The sequence below is a fragment of the Anopheles moucheti genome, chromosome 3, assembly GCF_943734755.1.
Source record: "Anopheles moucheti chromosome 3, idAnoMoucSN_F20_07, whole genome shotgun sequence".
In the NCBI taxonomy this organism is placed as follows: Eukaryota; Metazoa; Arthropoda; class Insecta; order Diptera; family Culicidae; genus Anopheles; species Anopheles moucheti.
This window is the reverse complement of record NC_069141.1, coordinates 82,830,870-82,855,533: the sequence shown is the minus strand read 5'-3', so window position 1 is coordinate 82,855,533 and position 24,664 is coordinate 82,830,870. Positions and strand designations below refer to the sequence as shown.

The following is a 24,664-nucleotide window of genomic DNA, read 5'->3' as shown; positions in this document are numbered from 1 at the left end:
ACTAACCACTCCAATGGCAATAGGAGTAACCACTGATCTACAAGATACCGAAGATAGCCGGACGTAGGATAAGGTACATTAATCGCAAGATTCTGCTGGGAGCTTTTGATGAAATTCGGGCCTCCGTGGTCGGGCAGAGCAGACGGTAATAATTAATTCACAATCACTTACCCACCTTCAGCGTGTGTGTTCGCGCTAAAGTGTTCAGCTACCTTACGTGGGAAATGCAGCATTTGCCTCGCCACCTTTCGGGTACCGTAGGCATACCGGGAATTAAATCCATTCGCTAAAGCAAGCCAAATGTTTTCCAGTAAAACCCTTCCCGATCGTAATGTGCATTACGTCCAAAGCGGATAAGGCGTTCGGACTGAGAAAGGGTATATCCTAGGGCGCTTTGCTAAGAAGTTTTACTCTCTGGTTTTCTCGTTCGTTCGTGATCGTTCCCTGAATAATGGGCGAGATTTCATCTGCTGTAGACATATTTTTTTACATCATTCTCCACAAACGGAAAAAAGAAGAAATCTTTGTACAAGAAAAGGATTGATATTTGCTTAGCTTACGGTCCTACTTATATCACAATATGTTACAATATAGTACACAAAGTTATGAAATATGTGATAGAAAAACATAATAAATGGTGATTCGTTTGTACAAATTGAGGTGCTCTTGAGGTATTGTAAAGAAAACATATCTACACAGTAGAGGAGGGTGAATATTGTATACACAAACGCAGACGAAGCTCTTCAAACACACAGGCTTTGAAGAACACAGACTCACACACACACACACACGCACTGGGGACGCATCAACCCCCAAAGGGACATTGTAAGTGGTAAAGGATTATTTACAACCACTTTGGCAGAGCATCGAATCGATCACTGCTGAATAATCCCCCTGCGGAAAGATAGCTTTTAAAAGGGAAGCTTGTTGGGAATAACAGAGATCCCAGACAGAATGTGAAAAAAGCAACAAAATGCGATGTGAAGAAAAGAAAAACACAGTAAAGAGAACAAGAAGAGACAATAAACATGGGGGGGGGAAAAAAGGGAAATAAAGCGGTCGTGTGATAAAACATTTACAAATAACACACAAATGTCACCAGAAAATGGAGGTAGAAACGGTGGCTGCGAATATCAAACAGAAGTGGTGAAGACAAGCGAGCGCGCGCACGTGTGTGTGTGTTCGGGAAAAGAAGATACCAAGGAAGAGGAAAATTGGCCCGGGTAAGCAAACTCCAGGCACAGGCACATTGTACAAACAGTGAAATATTTACAGAAACATAAAAGGTCAAGCCCTTTCTTTTTGTTGCCCTGCGAGCAATTTCCTTCCTTGTACGGTACGAAGGAGCTTTTTTTTTGCTGTAGAGCTTTTGCAGTGTTTTGGAAGCAATAAAATGGGTGAAAGAGTACAATAAAACACGCACACACACGCGCGCACTTTGGAGAGTGAAATAGATGATGGAGGAATAGATCTTCGCGACCTTCACGTAGAGAAGAGATTGGTGTGATGTGTCCCTTACGGGAGATGCGATGGGAGATGGTTTTTTTTAATGGTGATTGATGGCTACTTACAACGCCCTGCGGAAGACCGACATCGTACGTTGGTGGCGGTGAGGCTGGTTGGTACGGTCCGCGGGCATACCGAAGGATGGCCAATTGCTGTGCACGCTTGATGCCGCACTCGCCGAGTCCTCGGAGCTGGATCCAGTACGCACCGACCGGTTGGTCAGCGGTGATGACGAAATCGTACCGCTCTCCTGTGAAGTGACCCGTTGCAGAGTTAGTAATGAACTGGACTGGTTTATCGTGGGCAGTATATTAGAGATCCGATATAAATTGACGCTATGACTGCAGATAATGTAGGTAAAAGATGCACTTCCATTATGGCCAATGGAGAGTTAATATCCCCTTGAAAAAAAAATCCCCACGCATTGTGTACGCCACGACTCAACTTCAATGGAAGGCAGCACATAAAAGCTAACCCCATTTGAAGCTGTAGCAACTTCGAAGTAACAATATCCACCCAACAGGTGGAAACTATTTATTGGCTTTTTATTAAATTGCGTCGCATTAGTGTGCTGGTGCTATTTTATTACTGCACCGTTGCCGGAGTACTTTCCAAGCTATAATCCAATAAAAGGCCAAAGACAGGATAAGGACTTGTTTTGTGATTGCTGCTTTTGCTTGGTAAAACAATCCGAGATCAAAAACTTTCCAGCCACTCTTACAAATCATTCGACTACGAGGGAGGGCACTGGATGGGACAAAGAGACACAATGGAGGAGGGGAACATGGTTTGTTGCACCCGTAATAGAAATAATTTCACCCTCTAGTTTGTGCAATCGGATAGGACTTGCTCGGTGTACATCAAACGAACCGGACACGGTCAGAGGTACCCCCCCCGGAGCGTAAGAAGACACTCCGCGTCGTACGCTTTGGCATCCTTGGTCCGGTTCCGAACGCTTCGCTATGCATGCCAATGAGACCTTGCACCGAGTGGTTTAGTTTTTCCAGTACAGTGTCTGTGTCCGCAAAACCACCCGTTACCGAGTGAAAAGACCGAAGACGGAGCTTTGGAAGTTTCCCTTTTTTCCCCACTACTATGTGTGTGTTTTGGTTGTTTCGCATTAGTTTGCGTTTCTACTGCAACAAATTGCATCGGATTATAGGGTGGGTGGTGAGCGCATTGCGTACACAAGCGTTTTCTTACCGCCGTTGAATGAATGAATGCAAAAATTGATTCCAATGTTGTCTTGATTCGTATGCAAGACACACCAGACGAAGGGTTCCATTTATTCGCCACGAATTGATTTCTACGTTCGGGCAATTTGTGGCAAACAAAAAAAATCGTGACTGTAGCAAACCATAAAACTAGGAAAAAAAAGCCAGAATAACAAGCAGTATGACCAATCCCAATCCGCACCCACCACCACCTAGGCAGTAATTTGGTACGGGTCCGGGGTCCGCGTAAAAGGTCGTATCAAGAGTTCCACTCACCTTGACAGTGAGCACCGGTTGCTGAGGTGCGTTTTTATTTCCAATGAATTCTCAAGACCCTTCCATCTGCGAGTAGCGTTCAAGTGTGGATTCGAGTGCCAAAATCACGCACTCGCGCGCAACGGAATCACAGTAAAAAGAAAAGTGCCAAACGTTATACGATCGCTCAACACGGAAGCGCCTAATGAAACGCCCCATGACCCACTGCCCTTTGCTAGGCGAGAGATGGAAACCCGGGGTTTCAGTGGGGCGGAAGTGATGGGTAAGGGAAATTCGGTAGGGTGCGGCACTGGTAATTGATTACAAACAAACTGACGCCATTGAAGCCGTCAGCCATTGTGAATAGTCAATGGGTGGCATGCACACGTGGAGGGAGCGAAACTCAATTAGCCAAGGAAAACAATCCCGTTGATGGAGGAAATATGAGCGGATATTGTTTTTAGACACAAGTTATTTGATTAAATTGATTATCACCGTATGCAATAACATGACAATCTGTCAAGCTTTAAGACAAAATTTCACGTTATAGCCACAAAGCCGAATGGCATACTATTTCCTACACTATCACGATTAGCGCCATCTGTAAACAAGTTGAGGTACTACAAATGTCAATTTAATCTATTTTTTGTACATCAGTAATCGCAATGCAACATAAAAGCCGTCCATTTAACAACGATGTGCTTACCTGAGAACGAAATAATGGTGTTAACCTGCACCGGATGTACCGGTTCGCCGTCGGTAGCGATGACCGTGAGCGCGTGTCCCTCGATGGTAACCTGGGCCGGACAGACGGAGGCAAAGGCGTTGATCATGCGGAAGCGATACCGACGGCCGGGCGTGATGGTGAAGATCTCCAGCGGTGTGTTGGTCATGAAGCCGGTGTTCGGATCGCGGAACTGACCCTTACCGTTGATCAGCAGCGACTCCGGATCCTGACCGGTGTTGACAGCGAGACGGCCCGGATAACGCTCAGCGGCGTCCTCGTGCAGCCAATCGCTCACCAGCATAATGTGCGTGGTCAGATCGAAATCGTACAGGTGCGAGTTGGGATCGCGCGACGGTGGCTGACGTACGACGATGCTGCCGTACAGACCGTCCAGCTTCTGCAGACCGGTATGTGCATGCCAGAAGTGGGTGCCCGCATTTCCTGTCCATTGGTAACTGTTTTAAGAGGAGAGAGAGAGAGAGTTGCAAAAACATGTTGATGTTGCCTCTTTGGACGATGTCCGGAAGATATGCACTTACCGGAAGGTGTTGCCCTGCTGAATTGGACACTGTGTGACGAATGGTACACCGTCGTAGTACTGTGTGCCACGCTGCCAGATACCGTGCCAGTGAATCGTCAACTCCATACCCTCCATGTGGTTCTCGACGTCGATCACAACGCGATCGTTCTCGCACACCTGGATGGACGGTCCGGGGATCATACGGTTCACGGTGAGAATACCACGCTCGACACCGTCGGCCAGAACGCACTGACAGTGGCTCCAGACGGTGTTGGTAGCGTTCGGTGTGCAAACCTGGCAGGCTCTGTAAAAACGGGGAAAAACGGATTATGTCCAGATGTCCAAGTGCAAGTTCTGGCGATGTCCGATTACTTACGCTCCAAGTACGGTGTAGTACTCAACGGTGAAATGGTAGTAGCAAATCCTTGGTGGTTCTCCCTCGCGACAGGCGCGCGCACACTCGTCCGGGGCCGAGAGACTGGGATTGCGCCGTAGTTCGGCCGTCGCACTGGTGCTAAAGTCCAGATGGCGAAACGGCGACCGTGGGTTCGGGTTGGCAATGGACGGAAAGCCACTGTTCAGGGCGGCCGACGAGACGGTCGGTGCCTTGCGGGTTCCGGAGCTCAAGGGCAACGCGGACGGTCCGGCGACCGGCTTCAGGCTCGGGACGGATGGGTGCGTCTGCAGCAGTCCGTGTGTTGCCTGGTAAAAGTTCTTGCTCGGTGGCTCGGTCAGATGTGAATTCCACCACGAGGAAGCCGGTGTCTGATCATGTCCGAAGGATTCATCTGCAAAATTGTACAAGAATATTTAGGTTAGTTGCACTCGTTCAAGACGCTTCCGTGATGTCACAACCTGCCCGTTGTGCACCAACGCTCAAGTGGCTCCGAAAGACCCATTTATTCACGACAAAAGCCACATATTTGCCTTTCACACCATCAGTCGTGCCGAGTCGTGCATGGGAAATTATTGATCAATATGTATGCCCGCATGCATAAGTGCATCCCACATGTTCACCCGGGGTGGTAGTTCCCACGTGTCTTAGCATCCTAAAAGCACACACACTCGGCAAGCTGCAATCCGCATGCATAACATGCGCTGGTCGTACCAGTCTCGTTTGTTCGGATGGCTATGGCAGTGGATTCCCAACCTGAATGGAAACAAATCCAAGCACATTGACTATCTGCATAACAACAACCGCACGCTGGGAATGCAACAGTCGTCGCACGGGTTCCATTTGCAATGCAACGCTGCAGAAATGGTAGCATCACTCCCTTGCTTATGTGACGGTCGGTTTTTTGTGTCGCTTATTTTGCTTGTTTGTTTTGTTTGGTTGTCGTGTGCTTTTGCAGCGGCGGGAAGATGTTGGAAGCTTCGATTGAAATTGACATTTTGTTTGGGAGTGCCATTTGCTTCGCCCGAGCGCCATTCATCTCGAGCCGGTTGTGCACCTGGTGAAGGTGCCATAAGGCCTTGACATTGCGAAATCCCAGTCAGCGTTAGGTGTTGCTTCAACGTGTTGCAGATCTCAGTGCGTGATGTGAGGTACGCAACTTCCTGGTGATGCGATTGAGCAATAATCTTAAAGTGTTATTGCATCGAGGAGTTGCCATGTTGTCTACGTTAGTTTAATTGATATTTTTAAAGGTACCTCACTTAGAGGCACTTTTGCCCGAAAACTCCCATAAAATATTATATCTGGATATTATGCATCGTTTGCAGGGTAGTAAACATAACCATTACGCGATTTTTAAGCGTTCCAAACATTTTACACGCTTTTCAGTTAAATCAAATTATCCTTCCTAATACCGCCGCTTTGTCCAACTTCGGTTCCATATTTAAGGCATTGTAATAACAGTCACGGACAATCATGACGGACCGTACGTAAAACTGGAACTCCTATTATAGTAATTCGTTCCTGTGTAGAACATTGGTGTTGAGGGACCGACAAAGGGCACACAAACACACACACACCACCACAACATCCTGCAAAAGGCAACGGAACTGCCAGATCGAAAGGTCAGCAGTAACGATCGGTACGGATTTGGTGTTTGGATGGATTCATTTTTCATCCAATAAATGGTCAACCGTTTGAGCGAATTTTCCCACCCGGTACGACGTAGGTTTGGTGATGGTTTTGGAGCCCAAAAAAAAATATACACAACGTAGAACGAAAATGGCAGTAACCGTAAAAGTTCCGTACGTATTTCGATTCGATTACTGATACATATTCCTCTCCCGGGTTTTTTTGTAGGTGGGTTAGCGGTGATGCCTTCTATTCGGAACGCACGGGTATGGACGATAAATTATACTTTGTGCGCCGTAACCCACCGAAGGTTTTTGGCCGTTTGGTCGAGCTGCAGCGGAAGGAGGGCTTACAAAATGGCTTAGGTGTTGGCGTACCGCGCATATCGGTACGGATCAGCACGAAAAGGGGAACACGATACACAGTCGAAAATATCTCCCGGCTGGATTGAGGAAATCGAGGAGCTGCTCGTACGGTACGCTCGATGGAAAATGTCAATGTTTGCCATTGAAATAGCTTCTCCGCTTCAAACGCGCACCCAGCCACGGTAGCCCCGTACCTGGCTAGAACGTTAGATTGCTCAGTCTCGGTGGAATTGATGAAATTTCAGACATTCTGCGACCGGAAAAAGGGCAACAGCGCACGAACCTGAGCGAATGTTTCATCAAAAAACCCGCCGTCAACACGCAACGTTGTCGTTCGGTGTTGGGGGGCCTTTACGGTGCGCACAGATAAATTGCACAATATGTGACGACCTTTGCCGTGCGGCTCTCGGTTGCCCTGTGTCCCTACTTGTTGGCGTTGTCAAGCGGCAGTGACACCTTTCCACAGTGCATCCCGGAGCATTCAGGGATATCAATTTTTGGTTCGAGTTTTCGAGATCGTTTTCACAGCTGGACGATATAATTTATGTTAACGATCCGTTTTGCGGTCGCCCCAGAAAGTGGGTGGAGGAAAACACTTCTGGAGGCAGAATTTCCGACGCACATAAGTCACCGATGGGGCCAATCGTTAGGAGCACTTCATCCAATTGCATTCATGGCGCCTCATGTACGCCTTCTCTTCTCACACTAGATGTTCTTCAACTTCAACTGGTACAGCAACCGGGTGAAGATGATGTTTACTCATCGTATCTACCAGCTAGCCCGATTCCATCGTCAAACCAAACAGTTAGACGTACAGTTAGCACGTACAGTTAGACCACCAGGATCAATATTTCACCTGCAGCAATTGCAGCTAGTTTCCGGGACTGGCAACCGATGCAACTTGTCGGGGACAGATATTTCATCGGCAAACCGGAAGCAACTCTATAAACTTGTCCTTCGCTTCAGGGGGAGACACAGGACAGGACAATGCGCATCGCCAAATAGGCAAAGTTTAGCTGGGATTGATTTTTGAGCTACAATCCTGGAAGGAAGATAGATTGACAGGCTTAAAACTTTTTGCATCTGGGGGAAAAGGGAACAGTTATTTTTGGGTTTTTGGTGGTACCGGTAGTTACCGAAAGTTTCCAACTTATGATGATGGTGAAAACGTAAAAGCTCCTGCGTTTGCAATATTTTCTGCGGACGGCTAAAGTTTGTCCCAAATCGGCTAAACCGACCGGCGAACCGGTCGGTCGTTAGGTGGTATAATTTTTGTTGCCTCCTTATTCTTGCAGGAATTGCTGATTTACGACATTTTCCTCGCAGCACACGGAAGGAAGTTTGTTTAGCATAAATGCAACGTTAGGGAACCGGTTGCCTCGTTAAATGCTGCGTGCGTGACGGTCGCAAATGTGCCAACTTGCCAAATGGCCAACGCGTTGATATGAGATGGGGATGGCAAGGAGATGGTGGTGGGGGGGGGGGGGGGGTTTGGTGTTTAACGATGGTTCAACTGATTGGGTTAGTTTGGAAATGTTTGCAGAATTGTTGAAGCTGTTTTATGGCAGTTTTTTTAATTTGAATTGAGAAATTGCAAATGGAGTTATTCATAATAATTTATGTTTGATTGTAGATTATCTAATCCCGCGAAGATTTGAAGCTCATGAGCAATTAAATATTTAAAGTTCATGCATATAAAAAATATCATCCATATGGACATCGTATAAATATTTTGAGCTAGTTTCATCCAATTTATTTACCACAAAATTGTATAATACACTAAATAAAAGTTCTTAAATGGTTTTTTGTAAAGTATTCGTCCCCTGTTTGTTTTCGATGCCCTTTTTGTTCAATTTAGCTCATGCATAATTGAAAACACTAACACAACTGGGTACAGTTAGAGTTTCATGTTTGGCCAGTTAAATGGACATAACAGTTAAACCACGGGCTAGAAATTAAACACCTCACCGGTTGGGTGGTGGAGTCTTTTAAGTGAAATCGATCCACTCGACAGTCATCGGCACCAGCAGCAGGATGCACCGATGCGTGCACACTGTAACGCAATGGCATGTTTGGCGATCGTCACCAAATGCTTACCGATGCGAACAAAACCGATCCGGTTAGCACAATTTCAGCACACACACGGATAGCACATGGAAGCTCCGTTCGGTAACAACATACCACAGCTGCATGGGTGGGGTGGATGCGGAAAATGGCAACACGGTGCAGTGCGGCATCACAGAAATATCACATTCCTGACCGAGTGTTTCGATCGATGAGGTGAAGTAATCGGACGGTAATTACAGGAAATTGATTTAATTGGCACCGGGTGTACCACAGCCGACTGCCATTGAATGCAACGGCCGAGTGCATTGCGCGTCGCCATCGTCGGTGGCAGGTAGCAGCGTTGCGCATTGAACTCTCCTGGGTCAGCTGATTATGCGCGGCATTTTGGTTTTTTATTTATTTTCCCCCCTCACACTGCCCGAATGATGTTTTGGTAGGAGTGATGTGTCTGCTACTTTTATTTTCTTTGCCCTCCGGCACACATCCGGATGTGTTCTGTTCGATGCAACTGCTGCACTTTCGTTCGGTAGTATTTATTTGTTCAAACAGTTTTTCTTTGTCTGGTTCCGACGATCGTCGGAATCAAAACGTGAAATAAGAAGCCTCGTAATTGATACGTTCGGAAATTGGAAATGATCCAATTTGAGGTCATAAATTGAATTCCGTAAGCTTTCCTCGGCGGTTCGGACACAAATTGCAGTGCAAGCCCTTTGTGAACGGGCATGCCCGAGGTGAGGCGCAGGCGTTAGCACTTTAAATTATGCGCACGGTGAATAATGTACGGTGGAGGGAGAGAGGATTAAAAAAAAATAAAACCATACACTGCTAGTGTACTAAAGTGAGCTGAAAATGAAATATGTGTTTGTCCGTAGCGAGGAGGGTACAATCACCCAGCGCCCTGCTTTATGACAGACTTGACGATTGTGGTACCGCCTGCACAGGCAAAACGAAATAAAAAAAAGGCCCGCCGCGTATTCATTTACACGAGCATGAAGGTTTAGTGTGGCAGTTTTTTTTTCTCCCTTCCCTTCAATGGGGCATTTGCTATCGGCAAGGGCGCAATGCAGGAAGTAGAAGCCTTTGGCCTGTCAAACGTAAATCAATTCCCTGCCATGCCATGTTCGGGTTTTGATTGAGGGGTTCGAAATGTACCGAAGGCGCCACACATTCAAAGGCGTCCGAAGTGCACTCGATCATTCTGTGCGGCTCGGAGACTGCAACCGGAAAACTCCATGTCTTCGGCGGTGGAGGTGTCGTCTAATTAGAGCTGGATCGCGATCGAGAGCGAGAGTAACGCATTTCCCGGTTCCCAGGGTCATGGGGTCGCCCGGGTACAAGTGGTCGCTTCGTTGTCCGACACTTAATTGGGAGTGATTGAGTAGACGGGATCGCTCCATTATCCACGATCCAGGGAGGCTGGTGAAGAATGCCGTGTATTTGTCGTCTCCGCAAATGTGGAGCGGTATGTATAGATACCACTCAAGACGCTGCGGTCGACCATTATGTGTTATGTAAATTGTGCAAAAAAAAAAACCGGGAAGTGATTTAAAGCACCGATCACAACAATTTGCACACATTGTACGGCAGGGTGAAATGGGGATTATACGTAGCAGTACACGGTTTAACAAGGGATACAATAAAAAACATTTTCTGTTCCAGGTTCGGAACGCTCAAACACGACGTTACCGATGAAATGTGCCTTTTGCTAGACCATGCAGCGATCAGGTTGAGTGCTTTCTTAATTAATGAGATTTTGAGCTCGGCCGGTCGATGTGGTCAGGTCGATATTTCACACAGCCCCCCCTTCTGCCTCCTGCGCGTGTACTTGTAATAATTAATGAAATTTCGATTGAACCGTAATTAAATTTCGATCTACATTTGATGTTTGGCCGATGTGAAGGCGTGTATGCCTGGGTGTTGAATAACCGTGAATCGCTGTGGCCAGTGGCTTCTGCTTAAGCGAGTGAAGATTTGCCAAAAAAACCGTGGTTGAATGCGCTGGTGTGTTGTATTTTTTGTGATTCGTCTCATCCGAGCTAAAATTGAGCGATACATTGCCGTTCGGTTGTTCGGAAAATGGACCAGCTCGCATCGAATTGACCGATTCGCAGAAATAGCACCTTTCAATCATAACCCAACCATCATCATCGCAAATAAAATGAATAAAGAAAAAAACACATTCAGCACCGTCAACAACAAAAAAATACGCGAGCGAGATTGAGAAAAAAAACTAGGACCCACACGTGGCCGGACCGTTATGAGACCGTGTTTGACCCTCTGCCCCAACAAAACTATTGCGAAACACACACTGCACACGGGAGATGAGCGATGTGTGAATTTCAGGTGTCTGTACCATGCAAAATGCATCCGCAATGGAACGAGTCCTTCACAAAGGATCAAGCGTTGGTGTGCAGCGATTTTCACCGAATTTCCACACGCGAACACATATCGGCCTGTCACTCGGTCCCACCGCCAACCAATGGCATTGAGGCTGGCAACGTGAAAGATTGGCACATACATCGTTCGCGGACACTGCGCGTTGTTCGGGAAATTGGAAAATCCTCTGTTGGAAAATTAAATTTATTTTATGTGATTATTGGGTGAGGTGGGACCACGGCACGGTGGATGCGATTGCAAACGGTGATGATGTTGATGGTGTGTGATCATTTTCCATTTGATGGTGGTGTTGAAATCGGACAATCAAATTTAGAGTGAAGAATTTAACAGCATGCGTGTGTTGGTACACAATTCTTGTAATTCGAAACTGACGGTTTTGGTCCGATGATTGAAGGCAATTGTAATTTATTATTGTTGGATGCGTTTACAGCTGCATAACATTTATAATGGCTTGATGATGTATACATCATGCATTAATCTGCTGTTGGAAACGCTAAAGATTTAGGATAATTATTAATATATTAGGGGAATATCCCAACTATGGTTGATATTTTACAAATTAGTAGCCTACTTTAAAAACGATGTAGCATGGAAATATCACAAAAGAAGTTTTCTATTTAATTTTTCTGTCTAATAGTTGGAAGCGAATGGTTTAAATAGACAATTAAAAACTTTATAAGAGTAATATTATTCTCCTAGGCGAAAAATGATGACATTCATTTGTTTTTATTCCTCTGGTAATTGATCCCAAACAACTAAATCAATGTTTGCCAAACAATCAAAACCAAACCAAACACCCCATGAGATAACAACTCCCACCAGCGCGACCTAATCTTCATTAAACACACATTCATCTGTGCCATTTTCTGGTGGCCCTCCAGGGTGGTGTTCGGCCGGTGTTGCAGTGCTTTTTATTTAATTGCGCCCCACTGTCAGTCGGAGCTGGTAACTTTTTGTTGTCTACTGAACTTTCTGTCACCAGAACCCGGCAGGGGACTCGATGACGATGATTGATGTAATTAAATGCGCGTCCCATAGTGGTCCCCACCCCGGAGTGCACAATAGCGCATGCTAGGGGGGTGAATTGGCTTAGCAAAAAATTAAAAATAAAAGCACACATTCCAAGGTTTTACCGATACACCAAAAAACTGCTAATCCCGAACAAGGTAAACAGTGTGCTTTAGATGGTATTGAAACATTCCACCGTTTGGGGAGGCACTAATCGTGTCGTTTTGATTTTGACATTTCGATCCCCTGTCGCGGGGGGAAGGTTCCGAGCTTTCCCGCCAGAGGTGTTCAGTTTGTGCCAATTAGTACGCGTGGAGTACTGTCATTAGGCAGTTCAGATGGTTTCAAATGGAAATGCAAACATTATCACAGTAAATCAATGTTTTTCGCGAATGGAAACTAAAATTGTTTACGTTTTTCCTCGCCCGTGCTCTCGATAAAACAACTACGCTAGGATGAGGCGCACGGCCAGCAATACAGTGGAAGCGTTGCTTCCAGAGTGCCTGTATGCTGGTGCTATGTGAATGTGTTTTTTCTTGCTTCTCAAACAACTATTCCCGCGACTGTTGCGTCGCCAGTGCAGCTTTTTCACCGCACATAATGCTAATGTGCGCTCACGGGGCTGATGCTAGGTGTAGTAAATGGTTTTATGTGCGGCGAAATGTAGCGAGCGAAAAATACATCACTACAAAACTGGAGCAATAGTGTGTGAATGTGTTGCGCCAGTTTAACGAGTGTGCATAATTACCTACTTAGCGTGGAATTTTGAAATCGGAGGTTGGCTTTTTTTTCTTGCTCCTTTCGCTGGCTCCCATCAACCGAGCGCAGGCACACTGAGAGCTAGAGTGTGCCAGCAATTGATGCAAATGTTGGGGGCACGTTTGATGCTGTTAGTTTTAGTGTCGTTTAAAGTGGTAATTAAAGTTTATCGCAAATTTGCTGCCAATGCGATTGGATTGGTCTCAAATGTTGGTAAAACAATATTTGATTAGATTGTTTAATTACGGCGAGCGAAGCGCATGGGCTTAATGCCAGATAATATTTGTAAAATGAGGTAATCTAGTCGGATGTTCTGTGCTACTGTTGATCATCATAAAGCTCACTTTAATAAGGCAGAAGCTTAGAGATCATGGTGATGAACCATTTCTTCAGGAAAGATTAAGTGATGATGATTCACCAAGGCATTTTTAACATTACGGATATGTAACACTTGAAGTAATGATTATTCCAGCACACCTTTGGTATGTTTCCTAATCCTCGGCATTTAATAACACTTCAAGGACTTATTCATTAACCAAATAAAACTGACTTCAACATCACAGTCGTATTGTAGAATTTTCAAACAGCAAGCATAATAAAGCAAATGCCACAGACGTGTACAGAATAATTTTGCAACACCTTTCTGCACGTACAGGGTAGCACGATAGAATTCATAAATATAAAATTTTACTGCCATCAGTGCGCTGGTTAATCACTCTAACGAAATCGAATCGGTTCTCACACATATCATCGCGATGTGGAAGACACATTTTCCGACCAAGTGGACGTGTTTATGCAATCTTTAAATTACATTACACGATGGTTAATGATGATTTATCGTCTATCCTCCGCCGCGGGAAGGATAATTTATGCGTATTGCTTTGGCGGCACCTTTTGGTCGTTTATGAACGGTACCGGAAGCGCCGTATCGTGTTTGTTTCTCACCTGCAAAGATAGAGCAAAAAATAAGAGCAACATTAGAATTCCATTGATGAAACTTGTGCTGCAAAGAGTGATGATTTCCAGTAATGTGATTATAAATTACTGAGAGCCATGTTTTCCGCGAGTATTTGAAATTAATTTAACCATCAACGCATCTTAATTGCGTTCCTATTGGGTGGAATTAGGTGTTGAGTTATGAGATTTTGAAGGTTTAATTTTTATTACGGGAAGCAGTTATTTAATATGGACACTAAAATGTCGTAAACATTTATAACAGTTATGGCATAGGAAGTTATACTGCTTGATTTTTTGACGAATAATTTAATTTATAAACGTTTTTGGTTTATGCTGAATTAAGTTGGAAAAAACATCAAATTATTGCTGCAAATTCATTTCCAAAACAGAGAATTAATACTCTTACACAGTCAAAACATAACCCTGGCGCACGGTATGTTTCGTCATGCGTTTTGCAAAGTGTGTCTTTGGTCCATTATTAACTACGCCTGTTACCAACCGCCAACTGTAAACACGGTGAACATGTTTGGTTTTTGTTTTTGCTTCTTATTATGATTTCCGTCGGTCAAACATTTGACTGAGCATGCATTTTGTTGCCGAAGTAAATGCAAAATGCACACAATTACTACACGCCACCTATGTGTTTGCGTGTATGTAGGTACGTGGATTCGCGCAAATTACCGGCGAGCACCTCCCGTACGTTTGGGGATAGTTTAAAGACAAAGGTGTTGACTCAATTCTTCTCGCCACTCGTACGCCCAAAATGAGGCCACCTGACGGGCAAGAGAATAATGCTTCGCAAGCGCCAATGCGTTCGCAAAGGGAGTCACTAATTACCGCAAATGAGATTGCATGCCAGTGTCATTTGCAAATGTTGTTAAGAAAAAGGAGCAGCAGTTGTTGCTTGTACTTGCTCCATAATGATGGCTGTAAAAATTTAGGAAAAGCGCACAATTAACGCTTCAATTATGGGTGGATAATGTAGGGGAAATGAGCGAATGGTTCGTCTATTTCCGGGAGGACCTTCAACGTTTGCGGCGTCTTGCACGTATTGGATGTACCGTTGACGTAAAGCGATCTCCTGTGAACTCTGAGTAAGTGTTTGACATTTTGAAGAAAAAATTAAATTCTTCCACCGATCACTGTGAAGCTCAGCTATGAAACAGGTAGTACCTAGGTAGGTAGTACGAGCCACAATTAATGCACAATCAGTTAGGCTGCATAAACACGCGCATCAGCGCATTCATTACACATTTGCGGCGTGCCACTCCATTCGAACGGTTCTGATCGCCTGCCGGTTAGGCGCTGCCACCAGTCAAACCAACCTGTTAATTGAATTGTACCGGCTGTGACTCGACTAATCTTGCGGCCGCGTACGATTGATATGCATTATGTACGCTGCACTACACTATTTCCTAGCACCGGCAGCGGATGACATTCGCAAGACCGTAAATCGAAGTATAATTGATAAATTACAACTGCCGGACGCGGTGGTGGACGGTGCGCAAGAAGACGACAGTACTTAAGATGAGTAATAGTGGTATGATGGGGACACGATAAGTGGTTTCCCTTTCGCTCGATGGAACGAGGCGAATCATCATCAGCTGCAACACTGGCAACATCCAACAGCCCCACAAACCGAGTTGAGTGACGGCAATAGTATGGGGACGTCTCACTGGTGACGTATGGAATCGTTCCTCGGAACTTGTGTCGAGCTGTTGTCTGCCGAGTGCCGGTGATGATTTGTTATAAAGTTTAACCCTTCCGTCCAGGGCAGCCGAGTGGAAACCAGGACCAAGACGCCATCGGATGGGTCTGCCTGAGAGGGTGGAATGATGCGGAAATTTTCAATCACTCATCTGTCCGGATGAGAGGCGTCGCTGACTAATTGCATCGCATTTGTTTCGAGCCGGATTGATTGACAGTGTTTATGTGCTTTCGAGCGGTTTGCGTTTGGGTACGCGTGGGGCTTCGGCTTTTTTTGCGGAAGCCTTTCCGAACCCATTACCAGCGGTGGGAAAATCAATTATTTTGCTGCCTTAAATAGGTGGGAGGACTTTTGGGAGGACGAAAAGTTATTAGAAAGAAAAGAAGTCGATAAAAAATGGGGATGATTTGTTTTGCTGATTTGATGAAAGTAAGCGACGCGGAATGATTGGTGGGTCAAACATAAATTAAAAGGCAGTGAAATGGAAGTGTTCAAATGTTTGATCTCTGTACATTAGCGAGAGCGATCTATTTCCGATTTGCAAGTACTTCTACTTTCGAATACTAATATAAGGTACTATATATACAAAAGTAAGCAGTAAAATGGAAGATTTTCCATTTTCCGCTAGGTGGCGCCACGCGTTTGTTTGATTATTTGAACATATTGTTCTGTTTCAGTACAATCACAAACGATGTATGCTTTCGTTGCATGAATTTGAAACAATTTGATAAAAACAAACAAATTGCTTTCTAATTTTTTACTTCTAAAACCGCATCGATAATAAACAGAACAAATCAGCTAGAAAATGGCGTACCAAAAGGGTCAAAACATAACTCATTCAATTACCGGGTAAACGATCAGATTAGGGCGTGCTGGTCAAAAAGAAAGCATCGCTGTTTTACCCGTCCATACCCGGTTCCCAGGGAGGTTGAGTCCAACCCTGGCAGCATTATCAATTAAGCAGCTGACTGGCAGCATAAAACCAGCTTACGAGAGTGTAATCGTCCGCAAACCTAAAGCGTTCCGCTTATCCTTAACCATGAAAAGCGATATCTTCTGTGTGTGTGTGTTTGTGTGCGTTTTTGCTTTTGCCCTTCCTTGGGGCACCATACCACCTCCAACCAGCATCATGATGGTCCGGATCGGTTTGATTCATTTTGTACGTTTCGTTTCGATATTCGTCTTCACGGTTTCCTTCATGTTTTACAGCTCTCGCACACACTTGTGTGTCATTCAACGGAGGGGTGTTTGCTTGCTGTACCAAGTCGTTATCAAGCGCCCTGTAGAAAGCCCTCGCCCATCGATAGGGAAAGCATTCGACACGGTTCGCCAAAGTTGTTTTCTTCACTGGAAATCAAATTTTCACTCCCACCGATCGGTCTCTAGTGCGTCGGGTAAGTATTTGCATTCGACTACTGTCCGATGCAACTAACACAAACCTCCCCCTCCTGTGCGAGGGAAAACAAGATTGGGGAAAAAGCGTACCAAACACGCATCCGCAATGGGGCGCGTGGGGCGTTGTTACCTTCACGGCTTTTAGGTGCACGGCGGTGATGATGTTGTTTCACACTGACCTACACCTTGAATTAACGATTTCAATGCAAAATTCGTTTTCAATGTTGTTCAATGTTGTCTGTAGATAGCTGTTTTGTGTTGGCTTTTCCAGCGTGTGCCGTGCTTGCGCTTGTTGCTTCATGATCTTCCTCGTTGTACTCTAAAAGCCACGCACATCCACGCAGGGGTTGGAAAGAGAGAGAGTAAAGCGAGCTTTTGCATGAAGCGACGCAACGGCACGCATGCAGTTCGTCTTGCTTTCTATGCAGCTCATTTGCAGCCGCATTCGCAGCCAGTTCACCCCCTCACCCCTCCCCCACCCGCTGGGTTGGGCCAACCATGGGTTGGAGTACCTCCCTGTAATTTATGGCCTTATTTTTATGCACTCCGCTCATCGCACACACCTCGTGCGGTTTGGTGAATTTTCTTCCTACTGCACGCGATTTGTGCGTGCTGCAGCACTGCATCTGGCGTGCTCCGCTTTTGCATAGATTTTCCATTGCACCACGGTATGCAGGCTTTCCTTTTTTTTGCCTGCTTTCGCCCACGAAGGCCGTTCCTGCTTGATGGCAGAAACGGAACGAACAGGGACAACCTGGTTGGCATTAAATAATTGCACAATTTCTTCCCTGGGTGTGATCGATCGTGAATGCACCCGGCACAGAAGCTTCATGCACCGGTGTGCGAAGGTATGGCAAATTTGGTTCAATTTATAGGTTAAATGAAGCCACCGTTTTTCCTACCGGGAATGACCTTTTAGAGAAAATGGGGCTCCACTTTATGCTGCAATGAAGCTTTCCTAAATTGCACTTTTAAACGGAACCCAATTTTCAAATTTAAATATTATTTTCAAAACGCTTAATAGTGCAGTTAGGGGCTTATGGGCTGTTTATTGCGTGGATTATAGTTATTATAGAAATAATTTCCCAAGAATTGTGAACATTTTTTTTCCCGGGAGTATTTTTCTTTGCAATTGTAGTTTTGCAAAAAAGCAATAATCGACCCGCAGCACTCGCATGATTGGGCCGTGTCTAGGCAATGGTTAATTAACTGTAAAAGCATGCCACAGTGTATGGGTCCAAAAAAGGCTACAAAGCCGGCATAAATCCCCTAGATGGTATGTACCGGTTCTCATCTCGAATCTTTCGACGCCTCGGACCATCAGTCCAAATGTGCAATCGTGCCAAACTGAACACACAAACAACAAAAAATCGTAAAGCTCCTTTACTGTTTTGGTGTCTACTAATTACAAACCGTACGGCAAGCAAACGGCAAGGAGAAAAAGGTCGTTCCGTTTTGCAGCAATTCTGTTGTGACGAATGCAATCGCCGACCGGATGACCGGCACTGGACTAGACGGTGGGCAAGGGTATGAACGTGAAACCAATCACCAGCACAAGACGATGATTGACGTTGGGAATACCTTTTTCTCGTCCCTTTTCCTTCTGTCTCTCGCTCCGGTAGAGTTTGTGCGAGTTGATCGAATCGATCGATGAAACGATGCAGGAAGGATGTTTGGTACCATGGACAGCGTAACGTCCCAATAGGTGGTCGACCACAAATCGGATGAGCTGTACGGATTCCAGGATGTTTTTGTGCCGCTAGAAATTATGGTACATTACACTGCGTTGCCGGTATGGTGATGCAAGCTCCGTCGGCAAGTGAAAAAAAAAAATTGGTCCTATTAACGTAACGTAGGATAATGTAACGCTACATGTTACGTTACGGAGATGGTTAAGTAAGCGAGCGTGTATTTAGCAGGAAATTAATGCAGGTGTGTACGGATGAGAAGTCTCATTAACGACTAGTCTAGGGACATGGTTCATAGAAGTAAAGGAGTTGAAGTTCCGACAGGTTGATACGGGGAAGAATGTTTTATAGCAACTCCATTAGAGAGACTACTTATCAGTGCGAAAGATACTTTTGCAACAGAAACGCTACTAGGCAACATTCTTTTCGTGAGCTAAACAGAAAGTGGTTTTACTGAGGTCCGTAATGGTTGAGTTTCACGCAACTGACATTCAGGAGATTGTTTAAACGTCGCCGTCCTTTGTGTGATATGACAGTTCTAATGTCGGGCAGGTATTCTAGCTCCGCAATGCAGCTATGTTACGTCTCCAGCAATTCCAGTCTGAGGAAATCGGTATCTTAAAATGCCACCAACTGGCGAGGTGTTCCAACATCTGGCCAACGCTTTATAGCGGGTCCAACAAGACCCACCCTAGGAGAAACGCACGCTGACACATTGATCGCATGTGACACCCCGGGCCGGAAGGCGGAATAAATAATGAACAGCCGTTTGCTTCCTAAAGACTGCTGTTAAGCGTTGCGCAAATAAAAGCACCAAACCAAACGGTATCAATTAAGCATGTGCTCAATGCATTCCACTTCCACTTGGAACGTCCTTGAGACCTAGGGTACCTCCCATTGCGAGGACCTCACCGAAATGAAAGGGAATCGTGCATGCAAATCCGTGGTCGTTTCAAGGGACCGGTTCCATCACTCAATTCACCCGCGTACCGATGGGTGGTTCCCATTTTTCATTCTTACTCCACGAAAGTGACTCATACTACACCCGCCTCCGTAATCGTGTAACGTAATACCTGATGCTAGCCGTGGCCGTATAAAAAAATTCTTAAATAACTCCACTTTAAGCGTAGAAGAAAAAAAACGCATCAAACCATCGAACCGGTTTTAATAAAGAGCACACTATGGAAAACCAACCCTCTGCCGTTCATTTTCATCACGATAGCACTTTAAACACTCTATCAGCGCAAATGGGTCGTGCTCCGCTTCTTTTGCTGTTTGCCTCACTGACGAACGGTGACAAGCGGAGTGAGGCTGCGGAGCCGCCGTATTCTAATTACTGATCGATTAGTACAATGTATACTACCAATCGAAGTGGGTCAATTTAGCTCAATAAGCGTTCCAGAGAAAATTGCCCACCGTTGATGCGAGCGTGTGCTTTCGTGCCTGGGAACACTTGGCACAAGATACCGGACGTTTTCCTGGGTCGATTTTTGCGTGCAAATGGCGTTCTATTCTTGTGCCGCCTTGTTGATATTGTGAAGACATTGAGTGAGGCGTATAATTTCGATTGGCTGTAGCTTTTTTGTTTTTTGCGAATGAAATAATTGAAGCATATTGAAGCTAAATGTGTATATTTTTGTAAAACCTGCATAAAGTTGGTATCGAACAGACACGCAACACGCTTGAAATCAGTGAAGGAAAAACTGACCTTAAATGCGGGCGCGCGCGCGCCTGTGTGTGTTTGCACATACATGTCGTTTGCTTTAATAATAAAGCGCGGACAAATAAAGCCATTGCGGGCGACTTGGTGCTGCAATTGGAAACCAATTAAGCTCGCTTTTGGAAAGTGTGTGCACAGGAAACTTTTGCGCATTGCTCATACATTTATATATATATTGGGTGGCGTGAGCGCTGTATATCGATTGATTTGGCAAGGTTAAGATAAATTGTAGTTATTTTTTTCGCTCTCTTCCCCACCACCATTTTGCTTCGCCATCTTATTGCTATGGCGCAGTTTTTACCGTTGTGTCGCACGCACGTAGAACAAAATGGCTAACGAGTGATGGTTTATGGTGCTACAGCTAGCTTGCCCCGTGGTGGAAACGATCGAGTGTATTTTTTTGTGTTTTCTATAAATTGCGCGCATTAAACGCGTCGTCAGGAAACTGCATTAAATGATTAGCAGGAATGTTGCCACCAAATTGCTCAAACTCAATAACGCTTAGCCGTGATGCACGGCCGCCCGTTCTCGTTAGCGCCCGAAATGTGCCCGAAAGGCAAATTGTGTGGCAGTGTGCACCACTTTCACAACAGAACCGGCCCGCGAAAATGGAGTCACGTCGCGCTAATTGAGCCAATTCTCATTAGATGCAGACATTTTAATTAATCAAACAGACTTGACAAAACAAAAAGCCATACAGACACACACAAGCACACGTACAATCCAGTCCGGTGACATTTTCGTGTGCAGCACACAGAAATACGTCCCTCGAGCTGGTTTTGACTCATTTCGTTCCGATGCTCTCGCACCCGGGCAAAAAGGTGTAATTGAGGTGTTACAAGATGCCATTCGAGTGTGATCTGTCTGCCAGGCTGCTACTGCGGTTGGGACCGAGTGTGTGTGTGGGTGTTTCGAAAAATGTCCACACGAAATCTAGTAACTAGTGCAACACGGGGTGGCCATAAAACACGTGAAGGTGGCGAAGTGAGAAACCTTCGATGTGTTTCACCTTCCACCAATGGCCGCCATCCATGCGAGCGTGGTGTGTCGCGTTTGATTGAGAAATGATAACCAAACGAAACTGGCAGAAATTTATCTATCAATTAAAGTTTATTAACCGCGGTTTTGGCATCGATGACGGGAGCCTACTATAGCGTACACGTCACGGTTGGTGAAAGGAAAAATTCTTTCCAGTATTTCCAAGTCCAAACGCCTGTTGGAATGGTACCGTTTACACACGACTTCGGTCCATAAATTTTAAATCACTCCCACGGTAACTGTTGTCTATTTTAATCGCCAACATGTTGATTATCACCTGTCAGCAAAAGAAGCCGAAGGAAGAAAGGGAAAAAATCCCCCCCGATGCAATACAGCATACAGATGCAGCATGTCATTCGTTTTTTGGTGTCTGGTTGAATGCACCCAGCAGGATAGTGCTGCAGTGGGCTTTTATACGCTGTATGTTCTCCCTTTTCTTGATGATGTAAGGTTGAATGAAAGCACCGATCATTGAATGTGTGTAACGTGACGGAATGGGCTGTAAAGCGTTGAACGGTTGTCGATTTTGAAGTAATGATACATGTGTCATGTTTATTGCACCGAAAGTCATCTTGAATCTCGGACAAAGTTTGCCTGAAAGGGCCACCAACATGAGGTTTAGAAGAAATATGACCAAATTCAAAAATATGTCAATCGATACCGAGAAGTAATTAAATGTTTAAGTTGGTAGCGGTGGAATGAGGTTCACTTAAAATAAAATATGCAGGATGCTATTTTGCCAGAGGAAATTCCTTTTTATTCCATCACTCTGCATGATTCGTGGTATTTTATTGCCATTACGATGTTCTGTGAAATGCAAAAATGTAAATATTTCAATGAAGCCGACATCGAAAGATCTTGGAAATTGATAAACAACAAAAATACCCTCGAGAAAAGCATCAGTGGAGATCTTTATGATGTCTTTTACATTGCCCATTACGGATTTATGTCGAATGATTGGAAAACATTGGTAAGAATTCTGTAGCTATAGTTGGAAGCTGTCGCTGCAGGAAAAGATTTACACATTGCGTTGTTCCACATGTTAGAAATAGCTCAATAATGAACATTTGTTGAGGCATATTTCAAGAAATACTGAAGGGATATTATAATAGCTCTTCAGCCGCAAACACAAGGAAGGACTCATTGAAAAGAAATTTTCTTGTAACATTTAATGATTGAACATTTTAATTTGAAGTCTATTTAACTTGAATTATGAAATTAAAGATCTGACGTTAAATCTTAGTATGCATCATAAGAAATGTATGTATAGTATGAAGAGGACATCTACCAAATATTGATGGTCTGGTATAATTAATTTCATTGGATGGCAGTCTATCTAGAAAGAATCAGGTCAAATACACAAACAGGTCGTTTCGTACTTGCTTGCTGTGGCCCTGCGATCCCAGTAAATACCAAACTCGATCAGAGCATTCATTTATGTTACCTGCAAGAGATGGAAGAGAAGAAGAACGAAATTAGATAAACAAAGCGAAAAGATGGAACAATTTATCTTACAGGTCTAGGTCAAGATTGAGGAGCAAAAAGCAACGAAAGTAATGCTATTATACGATCATTCCCTCGTTTTCGAGGCACGATATTGCCGGAACAACGTTACGGCATTGGCACATAAATCAATCAACGGAATGTGCTCTCGTCAAGCAGGACAAGTTTTCGCTTTTCGTACTCTCGTCTGGTCAAGTTGGAGATGAACCTTACGGTTCTCGAAGATCCGTTCCGTATGTTTGTGATCCTGAGGTGTAATTTTTTTACTTTTCCGGGAAGGCTACGTTTAAAGTAGCATTTCGTGTTGCTTTGTTACCGGGAAATGTGGATCCGAAATCCGGCCTACGGTGTGGGATGTTGCATTCGCGCAGTTCCCACCGTTTCTTGACCACGCCTGGAACACCTTTCGCTGCTTTGTTCTGTTTGTTTATCAAACAATAACGTAATTATAAATCATTTCCACCGCTCGTTATGATACCGAACCCGGGCGGGACCACGGGACTGCAGGGGACCCACCTGGTGGGCAGCATAATCATTCCCCAAGGGTCATGACAGTGGTCACGATGGCCGAGGGTGTCGTTCGTGAGCCAATCCGCCTCCAATGTTTGGTCACATGAATTAGGGTGGATGATTCCGGTGAAATCATTAGGCACTGGGGCGGCGTAGGCACATATTGGCGGGAGGTCCCTTAGGAAGCAGCGTGGAAGCGTGAACTAATCACCTGTGGCAGGCTAGTTGCAGCCCGCAGTAATCGTTGTATGTGAGGTGACGGCGGTTGGCAGTCCCTCGTGACAGGAAGTGATCTGATTAATCAAACACCCGGAGCCATTGAAAAGCGTTGGCTGCGAGCTGATTAGCGGTGTGAACTTGAGTGTAAGGTGCACCACCGACACACACGATCAGCTTTACCGAGCGTTACAACGCAATAACGGCAAACAAATTGTATGTTGGCTTTTCCCGTTTTTTTTTTGACAATTTTTCAACGTTAAATAGAGAGAAATTACTGTACGGTGGATTACACTCCCAGGCAGCCGGAACTGGATGAAACCGGACAGCTTAATATTTAACATCTACTTAAACGAAACCAAGGACATGTGGATTATGCCGGCCAAACAGGCACACCGTGGCTGCAGCAATTTGTCGTGAAAGCGATTTTAATTTGCCATAATCGGGCGGAAAATGACGGCCGACCGGCTGGTCAGTGTTATTTTTTTCATGTTTTTGTAAACCGTCCTGGGTGTAACTGGCAATATCGAACGGGAAAATGGTTGTTCAGCGGGTATCAAAACGAAAGGGAAAGTTTCACGTTCGCTTCGTCCCGGTGGGTTAGGGTTAGGTTTTTTTTTTCTTTAATCGAGTGCTGATGGGGGGTTGATTAGAGCGGTCTGTTTGCTGGAACCTGTTGGGAAACGGGACAACAGCTGGAAGCGACGGTTTTGTTTGACGCAACTTCATAATCGAAACATTATTTGTACGGTAGCTGTCATTTATCATCGTCAAACTGGTGCCCCTAATGTGCGTTTATCATGTAAGGCAAGCGGAGTTACGATTTTACGCCTATTTAAACATGGGGTAATTAATAACGCGGATTTGTTTTCCGAAATTAAAGGGAACTCTCTCTGTTTGTTTATTTGTTTACCTGTTACAGGTTAAAGCTCACCTCAGCGACTTAAGGCTAGTTCTAATAAATTAAACGCAATTCACCTATTTACTTGAATATTTAGAATTTTGCAGAACTAGCGGTAGAATAACATAAAGTTAAGAACAGCTTTCCCATGTTACTTTGGGAAAGTCTTTCACTCTCGTCTGTT

At 44.9% G+C, this 24,664-nt stretch overlaps 1 protein-coding gene across 3 annotated transcripts in view; it reads right to left on the bottom strand.

Moving 5' to 3' along the window:
• Positions 1 to 24,664, bottom strand: part of LOC128305385 (uncharacterized) — a 77,057-nt gene that overhangs the window by 9,004 nt on the left and 43,389 nt on the right. For 2 of the 3 annotated variants that reach the window (XM_053042792.1, XM_053042793.1), the window contains exons 2-5: positions 4,599 to 5,010; positions 4,242 to 4,526; positions 3,682 to 4,157; positions 1,572 to 1,756 (exon numbers count right to left, since the gene is read on the bottom strand). In XM_053042792.1, the coding sequence (XP_052898752.1) occupies positions 1,572 to 1,756; positions 3,682 to 4,157; positions 4,242 to 4,526; positions 4,599 to 5,010 (1,358 nt within the window). Of the gene's footprint in view, positions 1 to 1,571; positions 1,757 to 3,681; positions 4,158 to 4,241; positions 4,527 to 4,598; positions 5,011 to 24,664 lie in introns of those variants that run through there. The other variant, XM_053042794.1, reaches the window with a different exon arrangement.